General features: G+C 47.5%; 2 protein-coding genes across 4 annotated transcripts in view; one reads left to right on the top strand and one right to left on the bottom strand.

Moving 5' to 3' along the window:
• Positions 1-15,469, bottom strand: part of pex3 (peroxisomal biogenesis factor 3) — a 29,996-nt gene extending 14,527 nt beyond the window's left edge. Inside the window, exons 1-6 of the mRNA XM_078557483.1 lie at positions 15,002-15,469; positions 12,817-12,948; positions 9,415-9,496; positions 7,872-7,915; positions 7,034-7,158; positions 2,539-2,605 (exon numbers count right to left, since the gene is read on the bottom strand). Of these exons, the coding sequence (XP_078413609.1) occupies positions 2,539-2,605; positions 7,034-7,158; positions 7,872-7,915; positions 9,415-9,496; positions 12,817-12,948; positions 15,002-15,074 (523 nt within the window). The 5' untranslated portion in view covers positions 15,075-15,469. The remainder of the gene's footprint in view (positions 1-2,538; positions 2,606-7,033; positions 7,159-7,871; positions 7,916-9,414; positions 9,497-12,816; positions 12,949-15,001) is intronic.
• Positions 15,470-15,821: 352 nt separating this feature from the next.
• adat2 (adenosine deaminase tRNA specific 2) overlaps positions 15,822-19,437 on the top strand; it is a 29,508-nt gene continuing 25,892 nt past the window's right edge. For all 3 annotated transcript variants that reach the window (XM_078557482.1, XM_078557480.1, XM_078557481.1), the window contains exon 1: positions 15,822-15,990. In XM_078557482.1, coding sequence (XP_078413608.1) covers positions 15,901-15,990 — 90 coding nt within the window. In that variant the 5' untranslated portion in view covers positions 15,822-15,900. The remainder of the gene's footprint in view (positions 15,991-19,437) is intronic.

The following is a 19,437-nucleotide window of genomic DNA, read 5'->3' as shown; positions in this document are numbered from 1 at the left end:
TTGACACCACCCGCTTGATTGGCACCACATCCACAAACATTCACTCCCTCCACCACCGACGCACAGTAGCAGCAGTGTGTACCATCTACAAGATGCACTGCAGGAATTCACCAAGGCTCCTTTGATAGCACCTTCCAAACCCACGACCACTATCATCTAGAAGGACAAAGGGCAGCAGATAGATGGGGAACACCACCACCTGGAAGGTCCCCCCCAAGTCACTCACCATCCTGACTTGGAAATATATCGTCGTTCCTTCACTGTCACTGGGTCAAAATCCTGGAACTCCCCTCCTAACAGCACTGAGGGTGTACCTACACCACATGGACTGCAGCGGTTCAAGAAGGCAGTTCACCATCACCTGCTCAAGGGCAATAAATGCTGGCCCAGCCAGTGAAGCCCACATCCCGTGAACGAATAAAAAAAAGATATGAGTTAGGAGGAGTTGGCCATTCAGCCCCTCGAGCCTGCTCAGCCAATTGATAAGATTATGGCTGATCAGATTGTGGCCTCACCTCTACTTTCCTGTCTATCCCCTATGCCCTTTGACTCCCTTGTCAATCAAGAATCTACTTAACTCAGCTTTAAAAATATTCAATGACCCTGCCTCCACTGCTCTCTGGGGAAGAGAGTTCCACAGACTAATGATCCTCAGAGAGAAAACTTCTCCTCATCTCCATCTTAAGTGGGAGATCCTTTATTTTTAAATTGTGTCCCCTAGTTCCAGTCTCTCCCACAAGGGTAAACTCTATCAAGTCCCCTCAGGATCTTATATGTTTCAATAAGATCACCTCTCAATTTTCTAAACTCCAAAGGATGCAGACCCAACCTGTCTAACTTTTCCTCTCCCAGGATTCAGTTGAGTGAACCTTCTTTGAACTGCTTCTAATGCAATTATATCCTTAAGCAAGGTGACCAAAATTGTGTACAGTACTCCGGGTGTGGTCTCACCGACGTCCTGTACAACTGTAGTAAAACTTCCCTACTTTTATATTCCATTCCCCTTGCAATAAACATGTAAGACTGAGATGAGGAGGAATTTCTTCATTCAGAGGGTTGTGAATCTTTGGAATTCCAGAGAGCTGTGGATGCTCAGTCATTGAGTACATTCAAGTTAGAGATTGATAGGTTTTTGGATACGAAGGGAATCAAGCGATAGTGTGGGAAGTGGTGCTGAGGTAGGTGAGCAGTGATTTTACTAAATGACTGGGCAGGTCCTGGCTCCTGCTCTTTATACTCTTGTGTGGCTGCAGATATTAGACAATCCTCATAAGGAGCAATGCTCACCAGAAAAGTGTGAGGAGCACAAAAGTGTGGATCTGTCGTCACAATACTCTGGACCACTGTGTGGACACAGCCCCATCCAATGGTGGAGAGCTCAGAAGCAGTTAGCTGTGTCTCTGCACTTAATCATGTCCTGTCACTGAACCCAAGAGTTATGAGTACGGATTCAGAAGACTGTCCAGTGCAAAAGAAGCCCACTTGAACCATCGTGCCAGCTCTCTGAATGAGCTACTTAATTAGTCAAACCTTCCTCTTCTCTTTCCTCATATCTGTGCGAATTTCCCCTTTTCAATTATATAACCGATTCATTTTTAGAAATGATTATTGAATCTGCTTCCACCAGCCTAATAGTGCATTCCAGAGTGTAATAATTCACTATGCAAAAAAAAATCATTCTCCTCTGCCCCCCCTTGGCTTTTGTGCCAATAATCTTCAATCTGTGTTCTCTGGCTGTCCTGCCAGTGAAAGCAGGATTCCAACAGGTAAGGCCTCACTACTCTCATCCCAAATCTTGCACTTCCTCAGCTGCAGAGCGATGGGACAGCTTACGCCATGCAAGCCGACTAGTTGTTGCAGAAACTCAAGAGCAATTCTACGTACCAGACTCGCTCATTGCCAGCTGGTTAGTCAGGATTTTTTTTTGGTGTTGTTGGCGGGGGTGGGGGTGCCTTGGCAAAGAGACTTCCTCTTCCCACTGATGTTTTATATTATGGTGACGAACACTACACGTAATAATCACACGCAGCATCCAACCAAGTGCTCGATTAAAACAGCACCATGCCTTTGGATTTCATTTTTTTTAATCCATTCATGAACTGAGTGGCTTGCTGGGCCATTCAGAAGGCAATTAAAGTCAGTCATATAGAATCACAGGCAGAGGTCATTCAGCCCGTCGTATCTGTGCCAGCTCTCTGAGAGGGCAATTTAGCAAGTCCCATTCCCCACCTTTTCCCAGTAGACCCACTGCTGTAGGTCTGGAGTCACATATAGGCCAGACTGGGCAAAGGAAGCAGATTTCCTTCCCTAAAGGACATTCGTGAGCCAGATGTTCATTTTTTTGACAATCTGGTAAGTTTCATAGTCACTATTATAGATACAAGCTTTTTAACTTCAGGTTTTATTTAAGTCATTGAGTTTAAATTCCACAGCCGAGCTGGTGGATTTCAAACTCATTAGTCCAGGAGTGCTATGCTACTGTACCCAGTTAGTACCCGAAATATCCTGGCACAAGACAAACCCAGCAAGCACGCTTACCATCTCCAAGCAGGTGCTGTATACTCGACAGGTATTGCTGCTGCACTTCAGGAGGAGCTAGCGGGGCCTGTGGCACAAGCAGATACAATGTGAGTGACACAGTAACACTGGCTGACGACAAGCTGCGGCAGAAAGAACACATCTGCAATGTTAAAGCACCTATTACGTATCTTACCACAATAAAAGCAACTTAAATCATGCTCCGTTCTCCCTAGCTGCTGACCCCCATCCCTCTCCCCGGCAACAGTTTGATATTAAGCCAGACTGTTTGCAACCTCGGTTTCACAGCTGATCCCAAGATAAGCTTCCGACCCCATACTCATGCCATCTCTAAGACCATGTATATACAACAACACCTTATATTTATGTAGCACCTTTAACATAATGAAATGTCTGAAGACGCTTCATGGGGTCATTAAAAATCAAAATATGACACCGAGCCACGTAGGGAGATGGTAGGTCCAGTGACCAAAAACTTGCTTAAAGGCGTCATTTTTAAAGACGCCTTTAAAGGAGGAAAGAGAGATGGAGAGGCAGAGAGGTTCAGGGAGGGAACTGCAGAGCTTAGGGTCTAGGTGGCTGATACAAAAGAGGCCAGAATTAGAGGAGTGCTGATATCTCGGAGGATTGGGGAACTGGAGGAGACTACAGAGATAGGGAGCGGAGGTTATGGAGGGGTTTGAAAACAAGCGATGACAATTTTAAAATCAAGATGCGGCTTGAGCGCAAGTCAAAGGTCAGCGAGGTCGGGGGTGATAGGTGAACGGGACTTGGTGTGAGTTAAGACACGGGCAGCAGAGTTTTGGTTGAGCTCAGCTTTACAGAGGGTAGAGTGTGGGGGGGGTCAGATGAAGTGCGTTTGAGTATTCAAGTCTAGAGGTAACGAATGCATGAACGAGGGTTTCAGCAGGAAATGAGCTGAGACAGGGACAGGGACAAAGTCGGGCAATGTTGCAGAGGTGGAAATAGGCAGTCTTAGAGATGGGACGAATATGAAGTTAGAAGTTTACCTTGGGGCAAAATGTGACACCAAGGTTGCAAACAGACTGGTTTCATCTCAGGCTGTTGCCAAGGGAAGGGGTGGAGTCGGGAGTTAGGGAACGGAGTTTGGAGTAGGGGCTGAAAGCAATGGCTTCAGTCTTCCCAATTTTTAACTGGAGGAAGTCTCTGCTCATCTAGTACTGCCTGTGGGATAAGCAGTCTGATAATTTAATCCACGAGCAAGGTCCCATGGAGGAGGTAACTCTTCAACAAGCCCTGTCAGGAGTGTTAATGATTGATAATTTCATGAACCCAGTATCCAGAAAGTCACTCGTTCATCAGGCATTGCAGGATGTGAGGGGGAGAAGACATTACATCCGCTGCAGTATTTAATCCTGCCATGAGGTGGCTCTGGACACCAAGGTACATATCTGTGAGCATTGAGTGGACTCAAAAAACAAAATAACTGGATGGCAATAATCCCAATATGTTTCAAATAAAATGAAATCAGCCTGCAAGTGCACTGGCTGTTGTTGTTTATGAATGAGGCAGACGTTTGCCTACAGCATGATCCCAGAGACAAGAATGTGACGAGTGACCATTTCTGAGACTGCTGGTTGATGGAGGAATATTGGCTAGGACACTTCGGGAACCCCCCCCCCGCTTGCCCTGGTGGACAAGGAGATTCTGATAAAAGGAGAAAAAAACGAATGACAGAAATGCACAGCAGGTCAGGCCACATTTCTGGAGAGAGAGGCACAGAGTTAATGTTTCAGTTCTGGCAAAAGGTCATCGGTCTGAACTGTTAGCTCTGTTTCTCTCCACAGATGCTGCCCGACCAGCTGAGTATTTCCAGCACTTCATTCCAGATTTCCAGCATCCGCAGTATTATGCTTGTGAAGCAGATTCTGACCTTGGCCAGGTGAGCGATGCAGCACTTTCTTTGCAGGCTAGATTACGTGCCCATGTTCTAGAATGGGTCGTGAACCCACAACTTTCTGGCCCAAAGGTGAGGGGGCTACAGAAACTGATACAGGGATTACTGCCACCCAGTTATTTTGTGTGGTGAGTCCATTCAATGCTCACAGATATGGGCCTTGGGCTCCAGTGCCACCTCATGGCAGGATTAAGTACTGCAGTGGTTATATTGTCTTCTCCCCTTACATACGGATTAACAAGTGATTTTTTGGATATTAGGTCTGTAAAACTATCAATCAGCCATTAACACGCCTGACAGAAGAGTAGAAGAATTATTTTCTGCATGGTTCCTTTCTAGTGAATTAAACACAAGGTGAAAATGCTGAACACTGAATGGGTACTGGAACCTACCAGAACCCAAACACGCTTAATAAAACAAAATGCTGGAAATATACATCAAGCCTGTCAACATCTGTATAGAGAAAAGATAGATTAATGTTTGGGCTCAGATTTTTCAACAAGGCATTCTGGCAAAGAGTCACTACCCAAAACGTTTCTTAAAATTCTCATCCTTGTTTTCAAATCCTTCCACAGCCTTAGACCATAAGACATAGGAGCAGAAATTAGGCCATTCGGCCCATCAAGTATGCTCCGCCATTCAATCCTGGCTGATAAGTTTCTCAACCCCATTCTCCCCGCCTTCTCCCTGTAACCTGTGATCCCCTTACCAGTCAAGAACGCCTTGTCTCTCTCTATCACTGCGTTGGTGAGTTACAATTTACTCAGGGAGTCTGAGCTGCTGTGGCAACATGCACTTTTACATACGCGTTATATTCTGGAGTTCTGGATAGTGATGGTAGAGGCTCCAACTTTCTTTCCATCACATGGCTGACCAGGAATATCTCCCGCTCTTATTGTCCGCCATTGGCGTGTGCTGGAAGGATTTGCAGGTTGATACTCAACCTGTGTGGCCATGTTATGAATGCGCCTTCCTTGGCCATCAAGTCCTGGGGCGGGACTCAAACCCAGAGCTTTTGGCTCAGAGGCAGGGACGCTACTCACTGTATCACAAGACCTCGCATCCCTACCCGCTGTAATCTCCTCCAATCCTAGAGATCCTGCAATTCTGGCTCTTGCATATCCCTGATTTTAGTTACCTCACTGTTAATAATTGTGCCTTCAGTTGTCTCGGCCATTGTGATGATATGTATGTATTTTTATATTTCTGTGTTTATGTACATATTTTGTGTAGGTAAGGGTAAAGCTGTGTCTGCGTGCATCCAGGGTTAACCAAAGGAGAAGTTGTTGAAGTCAGATTGCCTGTGAAATCTAAGGGATGAAAGACTAAAGGCGCTTTCTTCTAGCATTTTGTAATGAGGCCTTATGGTGGGTGTTAACTTACAAGGAAAAAGAGTAGATCTGAATTCTGCTGCATTTCAAAGGAGTCTCAAGGAACAATTTCATTTTACAGGAGATTCGTGTGTAAACAGGGGCAGATCTTTTAAATGTTATTGACCCAAAAGAGGGGAATAATGGGAACATGAAAGGTTTTAATATTTGGGAACCTGAGTTTTCAAAGGGATATTTGAAGACAATGGAGAACTAAGATGAAAAGGTTGAAAAGGGTGCTTATGAAAATGGGTTTTCAGCTGTAGTGAGTTGCCATTGTGGGGGGGTTTAGTGGCGGGGGGGGGGGGGAGTCCTGCTGATAGCCAACTCCTGCATGTTCGGAGTGTGCTGGAAAAGCTGTGAAAGTCTTTTAATTGGAAAAAGTAACTCAGTTTTGGGCCAGGAGGCTATTCATCCTGTGAAAGCTTTTTATTTTTCAATCCCCCTTTGGAAAAACCACATCCGCGTGGAGTTGTTGTTCTAGGAAGTCGTGGATTGCACTTCCGTTTAAAGTGAAAGCAATTTCTCGGTTTGGGTAATATTTCCCGGATTTTAAGGTTAAGAATCTAGAAGGGCCGTTGCCAAAATGATAGTTGTGTCCCCTTGATAAAGCATTGTGGGGGTTATTTTTCGATGATTTTTCTAAGTGTGTATCTTTTATCTCATGTGTGTGTTTAAGTTTTATCTTTTCTTTCTTTTAAGAAACATTTTAATTCTCCAAATTTTAAAAGATAGCACTGAAGTCCTGCGCTTTTGCATTCAGTAGCTTTCCCTCCTCGTTTCTACAAAACAGAAAAAAGATTACGATCAGACAAGGCGGAGTTTAAACTGAGATCTGGCTTGTTCAGCATTAACATCAGCTGCAGTCGTAATGACCATGAACTCCGGAATTCCCTCCCTAAACCTCTCTTCTTCTCTTTCCTCCCTTAAGATCCTCCTTAACCCTATCTCTCTAAGCCTTATCTGATCTGAGCTCCTTGTTTGGCTTGGTATCAAATTTTGTTTAATAACACTCCAGTGAAGCGCATTGGGGCATTTTACTATATTAAATGGAAGTCACTGTTGACGTACATTTTCTCTTCAGGGTTGCCTGATGGGATTTGCTGTACATTTCTAGCATTTTCTGTTGTTCTGTTTTGATTTTCAGGCGTTTGTAGATTGTTTTCCTTTTAACTCTCTGTTCAATACATTGCCAGGGTGAACTTACAGTGCCATTCTTGCCAACTGCTGCATTATCCAGGTAGATATACCCTCCGATGATATTTAATTGGACCCGTAAGAGGACCACCAGCATGCAGGTACTATACACAGCCACGATGCTCCGGCTGAAACCTTGGGGAGTGGAGGGCAGAACAGGGCGAGGAGTGGAGGTGGGGTAGGGGGGGAGTGGAGGTGGGGTAGGGGGGGAGTGGGGGTGGGGTAGGGGGGGAGTGGGGGTGGGGTGGTGGGGGGGAGTGGCGGAAGGAAGAAAAGAAGAATAAGAGTTTGAGCAGAGTACATCTTTCCTGTGACAAAGATCTACAGTTTGTGGAAAACTAGGGAACAATATCCAATTATACCAAAGTGCGACTGATATCAGAGTGCAGCTTTAACAAAGGCTCTCAGTGAGCTGTGTAAATAGAAGCACTACTTGGGGGGTGTAATACTGCAACATTTCAATTTTCTTTATAGGTCTGACTGCTGTTCCACCAATGTTTTCTCCAAGCCCCCAAAAACACCCAAGAACCCCGTCCCCAAATCTTGGGCAGACTTTCATCAGCAAAAATCAATTTTAAATTAAAAGTAGGAGTTCCACCACCGATATTCCTCGGGATAATATTTGCTGCATCCCACCCTCACAACGTGGAGGGTTCCAATCTTTAAGACAATCTGTACCAGTGGAAAATATTAATGTTCATCATTGCCCATCCTTATAACTGAACACAGCCCGATTATGCTCAGGTTTCAGCACAACTCCGGCAATTCAGGTTCATCACCCTCAAAACAGCATCCCCAATTCACTTTCAAGCTCTGGATAAATCAAATGGAATAGAAACCCGGCTTACTTATAATCCTGAGGTCCTCCCAGATCTCCAACTTGTTGGCAGGTCTGGGAAAAAAAAAAGACATAAAAGCAAAACATTACAATTCATCGAAGACACATTCAATCTTTATACTAGAGGTGCTTTAATTACCCACCATAACTGAAAGGACCCCCTAGCGGATAATGGAAATCGGATATGGAAAGAATGGCTTGCATTTGTACAGTGCCCTTCACGACCGATTCACTGCCGATTAAATAATTTTGAAGTGTAGTCACGGTGTACTGCAGGAAAGGCGGGATATAGGATTTTCAGGCAGGACAGAGAGGGAGACAAAAGAGGTGGGGGTGTAGCATTATTGGTTAAAGAATCAATTCCAGCTGTGAGGAGGGGTGATATACTAAATGAAGCACCAAATGAGGCCATATGGGTTGAAGTCAGAAATAAAAAAGGGGCAGCCACACTGCTAGGAGTGTACTATAGACCCCCAAATAGTGAAAGGGAGTTAGAAGAGCAAATATGTAGGCAGGTTTCTGAGTGCAAAAATCATTGGGCGGTATTAGTTGGAGAATTCAACTACCACAATAACAACTGGGATATGAAGAGTGTTGAAGGGCACAGAGGGCACAAAATTCTTGAACTGCATTCAAGAGAACTTTTTCAGACAGCATGTAACAAGCCCATCGAGAGGCAGTGCAAAAGACCCGTTTCCCCTAGCTGAGGGGTCAATTACCGGGGGCAGAGATTTAAGGTGATTGGTCGAAGGATTAGAGGGAATGTGAGGAAAATGTTTTCATCCAGAGGGTGGTGACTTTGCATCAATTGCCCTTTGTGGAAGAGAGTTCCAAACTTCTCCGGCCCTTTGTGTGAAGAAGCGCTTTCTAATTTCACTCCTAATTTTTCACTCAATTTTTAGACTCTGCCCCCGAGTCCTAGACTATCCAACCAGTGGAAATGGTTTCTCTCTATATATCCTATCTGTTCTCCTTAATAACTTGAAAACTTCAACAAATCACCCCTTAACTTTCTCTGTTAAGGAGGAATACAGCTCTAGTTTGTGTAATCTCTCTCGTAACTAATCCTTGGAGTCCAGGTACCATTCTGATAAATCTATACTGCACACCCTCCAAAGCCAATATATCCTTCCTAAGGTGCAGCGCCCTGAACTGCTTACAGAATTCCAGGTGGGGTACTTTGCAGCACAGGAACAGGTCATTTGGCCAAAGTGGTCTATCCTAGTGTTTATACTTGACTCAAGCCTCCTGTCACCCTGTCACACCAGCCCTCTATTCCCTTCTGTCTAAACTGTACAGAATTAGATTTTTCTAATCTTTATTTGTAGCATTCTCCTTTGCACTTAAAATCAGTCTGGTTGCTCTTCTCTGCACCAGCTCCAATGCTTGCAAATTTGTCAGTGACGTGGAAATCTGTTGTGGACTATCTCAACTATCTTCTGACCAGTGTACTATGCTGACTCAAGGATGCCCCTTGTGCACAAGCATTGCCATTAGTGTTAAAGCAGCACTGATTACTCACAGGAAAGTCTTCGCTCCAGCCCATGCATTACCTGTTTTTCAGCATGCCAGTGAGACTCTCTGAATTCAGCTGCTGCATGATTGCTTCCCTCAGGGTCGGCAGCATAGACAGCACTGAGAATACAAAGATAGACAAACATGAGGAGCTGATTGGAGGCTTTCCCACTCAGTCGGGACTTCTTGTTGCATGGGAATTGGTTCACTCCAAAGCCATGAAGGGTGAGCAAAGACCACAAATTATCACAGAACGTTTACTCAGAGAATAATGAAGTTCAGTAGCTCCGATGACAAGACAAATTATACATGTTCGACAAGGCAAATGATCACGTCTCCATTCTGGTGTTTCTTTATAGTTTTAAGCCTCTGCCACTTCATCAAGCCACCCTGAAGGCACAGATGGTGTGTGAGGTAGGGAGATCAAGAAGTGAGCAGAGGAGGGGAGAAAGAAGGTATTAAAGAACGTGCCGTGTAAAAATAAAAATTAGCTGGCATGAGACATGAGATATCATGAAGTAAGCTAAATTGTATAAGAGTGGCAGAGGTGCTTACATTATTTTATATATACACCAGTTTATGAGTCACATGGACTGCAGTGGTTCAAGAAGTTCCACCATCATCTTCGCAAGTGCAATAAATGCCAACCTTATCAGCGATGCCCACATCCTAAAAATGAATTAAAAACCAATTCTCCTCCTTTCCTCTGGAGGCTATTGAGCCCTTTGCCAGGTGCCAGCAGTCTCCTGGCAGCTGACCCGAGCAGGTCTGACCACACAGAGTTGGGGGAGAGAAGGGGGAGGGGTTGGTCATAGCCAAACCCAATTCCACAACTGCACTTCCCAGCTGGGCCCAATGGATTGTCATCAAGAGCTTCAATAGGGAATTGGTTAACTATTTGAGGAAGAAACAAATTGCAGGGATATGGGGAAACTGCGGTGCAAGTGGAACTAACTGGATTGTTAATTGCTGAAAAGAGAGCTCCAGGGGCCCGGGTTGGATCCTGGCCTGGGATGTCTATCTGTGTGGAGTTTGCACGTTCTCCCCGTGTCTGCGTGGGTTTCTGCCGGGTGGCACCGGTTTCCTCCCACCGTCCAAAGGTTTAGGTGGATTGGCTACGGTAAATTGTCCCTCAGTGGGTGTGGGTGTGAGTATGTGCCCTGTGATGGACTGGTGCCTGTTCTGGGTGTACCCCGCCTAGCGTCCATTGCCTATTGGGATAGGCTCCGACTCCCCGTGACCCTGAATTGGATGAAGCAGTTCTGGAAAAGGAAGTGAGTGAGAGAGACATGTTGCTGAAGCTTTTACTCTTGCACTCATCAGGACAAATGCAAGAATACCAAATTTCAAATGGTCACAACAATCTATACTACAGGAGAAAAGGATGCTGATTGGTTGGCAAGTCGACTCTGGTTGGCCGAGGCATTGCCATTACCTGGGAGCTTGGGAAGCTTATAGTTCCCCATTGCCTTCACCTTAGTAGTGCCTTGGCCAGTCAGAGTCCACTTGCCAACCATTCGGCATCTTTTACTCCTCTAGTATAAGTTGTTGTGATTGTCTGAAACTTGGCATTCTTGCATTTGTCCTGATGAGTGCAAGACGAAAAGCTTCAATAAACATGTCTCTCTTTTCAACAATACTCAAGTTCCCTACTACCAAGCCACTATTTGTATAACTGGATTGTTCTTCGAAAGAACTGACACAGACTCGAAGGGGCAGACGGCGTCCTTTGCTACACCATTCTGTTACATTGGTTCTAGGAGTGTGAACCCTGGGTGACTTTGCTCTCATTGGTCCAGGGACACTACAAGTCTCCACAAACCAGAAACAAGTTTATTCAGCAAAGCACAGAGATCAATCTTCAGATCTTTTTGATCTGCATTATTCAGCTACTCAGCGGATAAACTCACTGAGCATTTGTGAAGAATATATAATTCTGTGTTACCTGGCTTTCTCACTGTGTGGAAACAATTTTACTTCTGTTGGTCATCTATCAGTTAACAAAAATTGACTCAATACGTAAAAAATATATTTTTTCTTTATCCGTCCATGGGATATGGGTGTCACTGGCAAGGCCAGCATTTGTTGCCCATACCTAATAGCCCCAGAACTGAGGGGCATACTGGGCCATTTCGGAGGGCAGTTAGGAGTCAGCCACATTGCTGTGGGTCTGGAGTCACACACAGGCCAGACCGAGTAAGGACGGCAAATTTCCTCCCTAAAAGAGGTTAGTGAGCCAGATGGGTTTTTTCGACAATTGATGATAGTTGTCATGGGGGTCACCATTACTGGGATTAGCCTTATATTCTAGATTTATTAATTGAATTTAAATTCCACCAGCTGCCGTGGTGGGATTTCAACCCGTGACACCAGAGTATTAGCCTGGGCCTCTGGATTACTGGTCCAGCGACATTACCACTATGTCACTTCATCCCCACTTATATATTTTTATATTAGAACGCACCTAGTACCCGATGCTGTCATAGTCCAGACTTTACGTTCTGTTTCTAATGTAAAATCATCTTTAAATGTTGCTGTGACTGATCTGCAGCCTGAAGTTAACAAGCACATTTTGATCAGGTTCCCTTATCAAACAACATTTAAAGCTTAAATAAAAACTGAAAGTGCCAGAAAAACTCAGCAGGTACGGCATCACCTGCGGAGAGAGAAACAGAGTTAATGTTTTGAGTCAAATATGACTCTTCTTAGGAACATTTAAAGCTTATTTAATTAACATTCAACGTTATTGGCATTAAGGGGGCACAAATCCACCTTAGCAGAATAGTAAACAGTGTATTTGCTGTCATAATACTTCTGTCTTATGAGGGGCTTGTCTTCTGAAGAAAGGTTGGGCAGGTTTGGTCGATACTCATTGGAGTTTAGAAGAATGAGACGTGATCTTATTGAAACATAGAAGATTCTGAGGGGGCTTGACAGTGTAGATGCTGAAAGGATGTTTCCTCTCATGGGGGAAATCTAGAACAGGGGGCACAGTTTAAAAATAAGATGTCTCCCACTTAAGATGGAGATAAGGAGGAATTTCTTCTCTCAGGGGGTCATTAGTCTTTGAAATTCTCTTCCACAAAGAGCAGTGGAGACTGGGTCATTGAATATATTCAAGGCTGAGTTAGATGGATTTTTGATTGACTAGTGAGTCAAAAATTATGGGGGAACAGGCAGGAAATTGGAGCTAAAACCACAATCGGATCAACCACGAGCTTGTTGAATGGCGCAGCAGGCTCAATGCGAGGTTACCGGAATGTAAATTTTAGTGGTTTGACGCCCCTGAAGGAACATATGGCCCCATAATGTCACCCATCGAGGAGGCTGCGTGATTTTCAGGAGCAGTTGCTTTGGACTACTCTGGAGTGCAGAGTCATCACATTTTACTTCAGGCAGGAAGAAAGATTTTCTAAAATGGTGACAAGAGGTGCTTTTACCCGTCATGTTACAGGTCCGCTGGTTACTCTCAAAATGGTACTGCCGTCGCGCTTGTGCAATGTACTCAGCCGCTTCTCGCTCCTGTAGATCCCGGATCTTCTTCTGAGCATATTTCCCCAGCAAGTACACACCTAGGAGTGAACCAAATCAACGCAAACCTTGTTATGCCACCTCATTCCAAAAAACCCAGGTTGTCACTTAATTAAAAGCTACATTACAATAGCAACTGCACTTTAAAAGTATTTCACTGGCTGTAAAGCACCTTGAGACGTCCTGTTTTGATCTACTGACCACTAAAAATCCACCTTATAAAACAGCAATTTGTAGGTCCAGGGCTGAGGGGGTCCATAGCAGGAGGGGCCAGTCTGGCTGCCTGCCTCTGTTCCCGGTCTTGGTCCCAGTCTTGTCCCAAGCCACCCATGGAATGGGGCCATGTGGTATGCACGGTGTCTCAGTGATAGGTGGGCGCTGCGAGTCTTCTTTTAAACATGAATAATAAAATCCCGATTGAAGTTGGGACAGTGCCCTCTCATTTCTGGTGACACTCGATTGCTCATTTTGGCAGCTTTTGAGAGGTTGAAATTGTTCTCCTGAGAGAGAAAAAGGTTAAGGGGGGAAATAATTCAAAATAATGAAAGGCACTTTACAGCCTTCCGGACTTAATATTGAGTTCAACAACTTCAGATCATGAACACTCTCCTCCATTCTCACCCCCTTTTTGATCCCCTTTTTTCTAATAATTATTATATTTTTTATATATATATTTATTTTCCCACCTATTTCTATTATTATTTTGAAAATTTATTTCCATCCATTGTTTTATCTCCACCTTTAAGCCTATTTCGATCCCTTCCCCCCACCCCCCACCCCACTAGGGCCTCTGTCACTTGCTCATCCTGCTTTCTACCTTTAATGTCACCATTAGCACCTCCTTTAGCCAGTATCACCACCGTCAACACCCCTTTGACCTTCTGTTTATGACATCTTTGGCAATCTCTCCTTTGTCTCCACCTATCACTGGCCCTCTATCCAGCTCCACCTGTCCCAGCCCCCTTAAACAGCTTATACTTCACCACATTTCTATTTCTCTTTAATTCTAATGAAGAGCCATATGGACTCGAAACGTTAACTCTGTCTTCCTCTCCACAGATGCTGTCAGACCTGCTGAGTTTTTCCAGCAATTTTTGTTTTTGTTTCAGATTTCCAGCATCCGCGGTATTTTGCTTTTATTTAAAATAATGAAAGGTTTTGGTAGAGCAAGGAGGGAGAAACTATTTTCTGTTGCAAGTGGGCCATCTTAGATTTTATGTTATTGGCAAAAGAACTAGAGAGGAAATGAGAAATTTCTTCACACAGAAGGTTGGCAAAATCTGGAACCCACTATATTAGGGTGGTGGAAGCAGGTTCCACTGGACCTTTCAAAAGGTACTTGGACATGTACTTGAAGGGGACTAATTTGCAGGGTTAGACTGGGTTATGAGACTAAACATCTCTCTTAAAAAACCAGTGCAAGCACAATGGGCAGATTGGTCTTCTACGTTCTAAGATGCTACCAGTCTGGGGAGTGGGCTTGAAGTAAGATCTTACGAATCTAGAAGTTTCTGGAGCGCTACTGTGGCTCAGGTGGTAGCTCTCTCACCTCTGAGTTCGAAGGTTGTACATTCAAGTCCCACTTCAGGAGCTGGACACAAAAATCCAGACAGACACTGCTGTGCAGCCCTGAGAGAGTGCTAAAGTGTCCCAGGTACCGTCTTTCAGATGAGACGTTATGGCAAGAAGGACGTAAAAGATCCTGCGATACTATTTCGAAGAAGAGCAGGGGGAGTTCTCCCCGATCTCCTGGGCCGACACGTATTCCTCGATCGACGTCAGAGTAGCCTGCGTCGTTGTCACGTTGCAGTGGGAGCTGGCTGTGCGCAAATTGGCTGCTGCGTTGCCCTACATTACAAGAGTGACCAACGCTTCAAATGAAAAGTACTTCATTGGCTGTAAAGAGCTTGGGGATGTTCCTGAGGATGGGGAAGGTGATATATAAAGACACTGTAAGTGAAAGCCCTGGAGTAAACCCAGACCAACAACAACATGCACAAAGTCACAATAAATGATAAATTAAAGAAATAAAGGTTTCTGGCTCCTGTTTCCCAGGAGTATGGTACATTTTTGGATTATCATGATTATTTTTACCTCCCAGGAAAGCTCCAGTGAAGAGGAATTTCCTCTTGTGCCTTTTGATGAAGCTCCAGAGGGACCGCAGCATCTCGGCTGCTGCCCGCCCGGCCGCCCGCCTGTCTGTGTGTGTGAGGGGGGGAGAAGCAGGAGGCCTGAGCCGAGGCCTCGGGGACCGGCAGTGCCCGGTGTGGAGGCCGGGAGAGGGAGGGGGGTGTGTGTGGTGTGGGAGGGGAGCCGAGCCGCGCTGCACGGTAACCGAGGCCTGAGCGACGAGGCCCCCAACACCGGGACGAGGTCCAATCCGGATCCGGGACTCAGCTCCGGGAGGCGGGAGGGGGGGGGAACTCGATTCAATCCGGATCCAGGACACGGCAGCGATCCGGCTCCGGGTTTCCCCGCCGACCGGCCCTCACCCGCTCTTGGGGAGGATCCGGATCGGGTAATTATCAGCCAGCGATGCCCCCTTTTCCGATACTCGGCTCCGGAGGGTTTATTTCGCGCTGCCACTAGAAGCCGGCACTGGGCAGTCTGAGACGGAATTTGCCTTCCCGATCCGGACTAATCGCTTTAATCGGGCCGATCCGGCCCCGGGTTTTGTCACCTCCCCGGTGTCTCACTGTTTCCCCTCCCCCGGCCCCCAGCAACCGGCCCCGGCGCCGCACGTTCCGCCCCCGCCCAAACCTTCCACTAAAAAAAAACAACAGCCACTGTCACTAATTATCAATTCAATGTCAACATCTGGAAGGGAGACAATTTGCATATTTGAAAATCGATGAGAATTTTTTTTCTTTCCGAGTGCGAAGTGATTTATTTCCTAAACAGGAAGTTCCGTCCCGGAAACAGGTCCGGGTGGTTTATCACCCCCCCCCCCAACCCGCGGGGCCGCTCGGATATCAGCGGGAGGAGCAGCCTGAATGGAGCCGGGGACAGGGGGAGGAACAGCAGCATTCCGGCTGCCAGAGCGACGGGAACAAGAGCGGTGGATGGAGAGAGCGCTGGGCACGGTGAGGATCGAGAGGGGGAATGTAGAAGGTGGAGGGGAGAGAATGGGAAGGGGGGGGGGTGGAGGGAGAGAATGGGAAGGGGGGGGGGTGGAGGGAGAGAATGGGAAGGGGGGGGGGTGGAGGGAGAGAATGGGAAGGGGGGGGTGGAGGGAGAGAATGGGAAGGGGGGGGTGGAGGGAGAGAATGGGAAGGGGGGGGGTGGAGGGAGAGAATGGGAAGGGGGGGGGTGGAGGGAGAGAATGGGAAGGGGGGGGTGGAGGGAGAGAATGGGAAGGGGGGGGTGGAGGGAGAGAATGGGAAGGGGGGGTGGAGGGAGAGAATGGGAAGGGGGGTTGGAGGGAGAGAATGGGAAGGGGGGGGTGGAGGGAGAGAATGGGAAGGGGGGGGTGGAGGGAGAGAATGGGAAGGGGGGGGTGGAGGGAGAGAATGGGAAGGGGGGGGGTGGAGGGAGAGAATGGGAAGGGGGGGGTGGAGGGAGAGAATGGGAAGGGGGGGGTGGAGGGAGAGAATGGGAAGGGGGGGGTGGAGGGAGAGAATGGGAAGGGGGGGTGGAGGGAGAGAATGGGAAGGGGGGGGTGGAGGGAGAGAATGGGAAGGGGGGGGTGGAGGGAGAGAATGGGAAGGGGGGGGTGGAGGGAGAGAATGGGAAGGGGGGGGGTGGAGGGAATGGGAAGGGGGGGGAGAGAATGGGAAGGGGGGGGAGAGAATGGGAAGGGGGGGAGAGAATGGGAAGGGGGGAGAGAGAATGGGAAGGGGGGAGAGAGAATGGGAAGGGGGGGAGAGAATGGGAAGGGGGGGAGAGAATGGGAAGGGGGGGGAGAGAATGGGAAGGGGGGGGAGAGAATGGGAAGGGGGGGAGAAATGTGGGGGGAAGAATGGATGGGGCAATGTGGGGGCAAGAATCGGGGGGGATGTGGGGGCAAGAATCGGGGGGGGGATGTGGGGGGAAGAATCGGGGGGGGATGTGGGGGGAAGAATCGGGGGGGGATGTGGGGGGAAGAATCGGGGGGGGGATGTGGGGGGAAGAATCGGGGGGGGGATGTGGGGGGAAGAATCGGGGGGGGATGTGGGGGGAAGAATCGGGGGGGGATGTGGGGGGAAGAATCGGGGGGGGATGTGGGGGGAAGAATCGGGGGGGGATGTGGGGGGAAGAACGGGGGGGGATGTGGGGGGAAGAACGGGGGGGGAATGTGGGGAGGAGAACGGGGGGGGAATGTGGGGAGGAGAACGGGGGGGAATGTGGGAGAGAATGGGGAGGGGGAATATGTGGGGTGGGGGGGGGGCAGGAGGGGGAATGCATGGGGCTAGGGGGCAGAAGGGGGAATGTTGGGGGTGGTGGGAGGGAGGGGGAAGTGGGGGGTGGAAAGTGGGAAGTTGGGGGGAATATGTGGGGGGAGGTGGAGCGGGGGGGAGTTGGGGAATGTGGGGGGGAGGTGGAGGGGAATGGGGGGAGAATGGGGAAGGGGAATGTTGGGGGGATGGGAGGGAAGGAGGGGGGTAATGGGTTGGGGGGTGTAGTGGGGAAGTGTGCAATGTAGAGGGGGAGTGGGGTAATGTGGAGGAGGAAAGGGGAAATGTAGAGGTGTGTATGTGGATGGGGAGGGGGAATGTGGACTGGGGAATGGGAGGGGGCAAATGCAGAGGGGGAAGGGGGAAATAGAAGGAGTGGTAATATGGAGGGAAGAAAATATAGAAGGGAGGGTAAGTATACAGCAGGGAGGGGAAAGCAATGTAGAGGGGGATGATGGGAGGGGGAATATTGAATGGGGAAGGAGGAATATAGAAGGGGAGGGGAGGAAAAATAGAGGGGGAGGTGGATATAAAGAGAGGGATAATGTGGGAAAGGAGGAAGGGCAATAGTGTGGAGAGGGATGGGTGATAGTGGAGGAGGGGAAGGTAAGGGTGACAAACAGTCTCGTATTTTATGGGATTGCCCGAGTTTTTAACACTTGTCCTGCAGCCCATAAATAATCTCCATGGGACTCCATTTGTCCTTTATTTCTATTTGCCTCGCAGTTTGTTGCTGTTGGCAAACTGAAATGGCCTGGTCTTCAGTGGGGCAATATGGGAATCTCCTGCCGCTGCCTTGGGCTGGTCATCGCTGGGGTGCAGGCACACTGCACCGAGCACTCCCACCTTGAGGAGAAGGAGTTGGGACAGCTCAAGTTGAGCTTGCACGGGGAGAGCATGAGCACTGGCGGCGCGAGCAGGCCCAACCAGGTTGCACGGTCAGGAGGAGCCGGAAAGGGGAGCAAGCTCGTGCTGAGGAACCGACTCTGATGACCTAGGGGGTCTCCTAATGAACTTAAATGTCTATTTGCACACTTTTTGTAATCAGCCATTTTGGGCACATTGAGTTGACTGTCTGGCCCAGATCTCGAAAGAAGTGGAGGAAGATTCTGCAGCTGCTGCTTTCACCCTACAAGGTGTTGAGCACCTTACATATTTTGGAACATTGTGGCCTACTACTGCTATCTCAGCCGTTGGTGATAAGTCAGGTGTAAGGTACCCAAATCCACAATCAGCCTTCAAGAGCCTTGTGCAGAAATTGCTAGCTTTGAAAATGGCCTCTCCTTCATGGTCTCCTGATTCTCAAGTCTTCCTCTGGGCCTCCTGCCCTGCCCAAAAAAATTTCTAAAAACCGTGCGTCTTTAAGGAGGAACGGCTTCAGGATCGGGGCTATAACTGCTGGCTGCAATCCTACACTGGAAATAAGCAAGAAGCATACTGCACTACCTGTTCCATAAGTTTCTCAATAAATCATGTTGGGCGGAGCGATGTGAGACAACACACTGTGGGACAACAGCACAAGGCAAAAGTTTCCTCGGAGGCAGAATTGGAGCGACAACCGTATGCTGCGCAGTGAAACATGGTGACGCATCACACAATGGGCTGTTTAGTGAGACCGGGAGCCCAGCTGTACTCTGATTCCTCCCTTGGGAAAAATGTATCAAATGGATGGACAAAGGCAGAGCAAATTGTCACAGAAGTTCTCAACAAGAGAACTGGGTATATCAGAACTGAGGTTCTGAGTCATATCGCTATGCACATCTCTTATTTTTTTCTGGTTGCGACAGTCACCTCTAATAAAGGAAATCGGATGTACCCAATTTGTGTACAGTACCACATTGCTAAAGATGGATGTGCGTCCAAACTGGTAGACTTTTCTGAACATCCATTTGAATCTGCTGAGGCTATTGCAGATCAGGGAATAGCTCTGGAAAAGGAAGGGTAGGACTTACAAAAAATGTCAGCTTTCCCAGCTGATAAAACCAATGCCAATTTCGGGATTCATCACTCTACATATGCACTACTTTCTGGAGAGAACCCAAAGTTTTTCAAAGCTGGTTGCATGGCTCACGTTGTTAACAGTGCATTCAGATCAGGCCTGTGTGAGTTAGATGTTGACCTAGATGCTGTGGTGGGGACAATATCTGGTCAATTCTC

Source organism: Cetorhinus maximus, chromosome 14 (assembly GCF_964194155.1).
Source record: "Cetorhinus maximus chromosome 14, sCetMax3.hap1.1, whole genome shotgun sequence".
In the NCBI taxonomy this organism is placed as follows: domain Eukaryota; kingdom Metazoa; phylum Chordata; class Chondrichthyes; order Lamniformes; family Cetorhinidae; genus Cetorhinus; species Cetorhinus maximus.
This window is presented reverse-complemented; position numbering and strand designations above follow the sequence as displayed.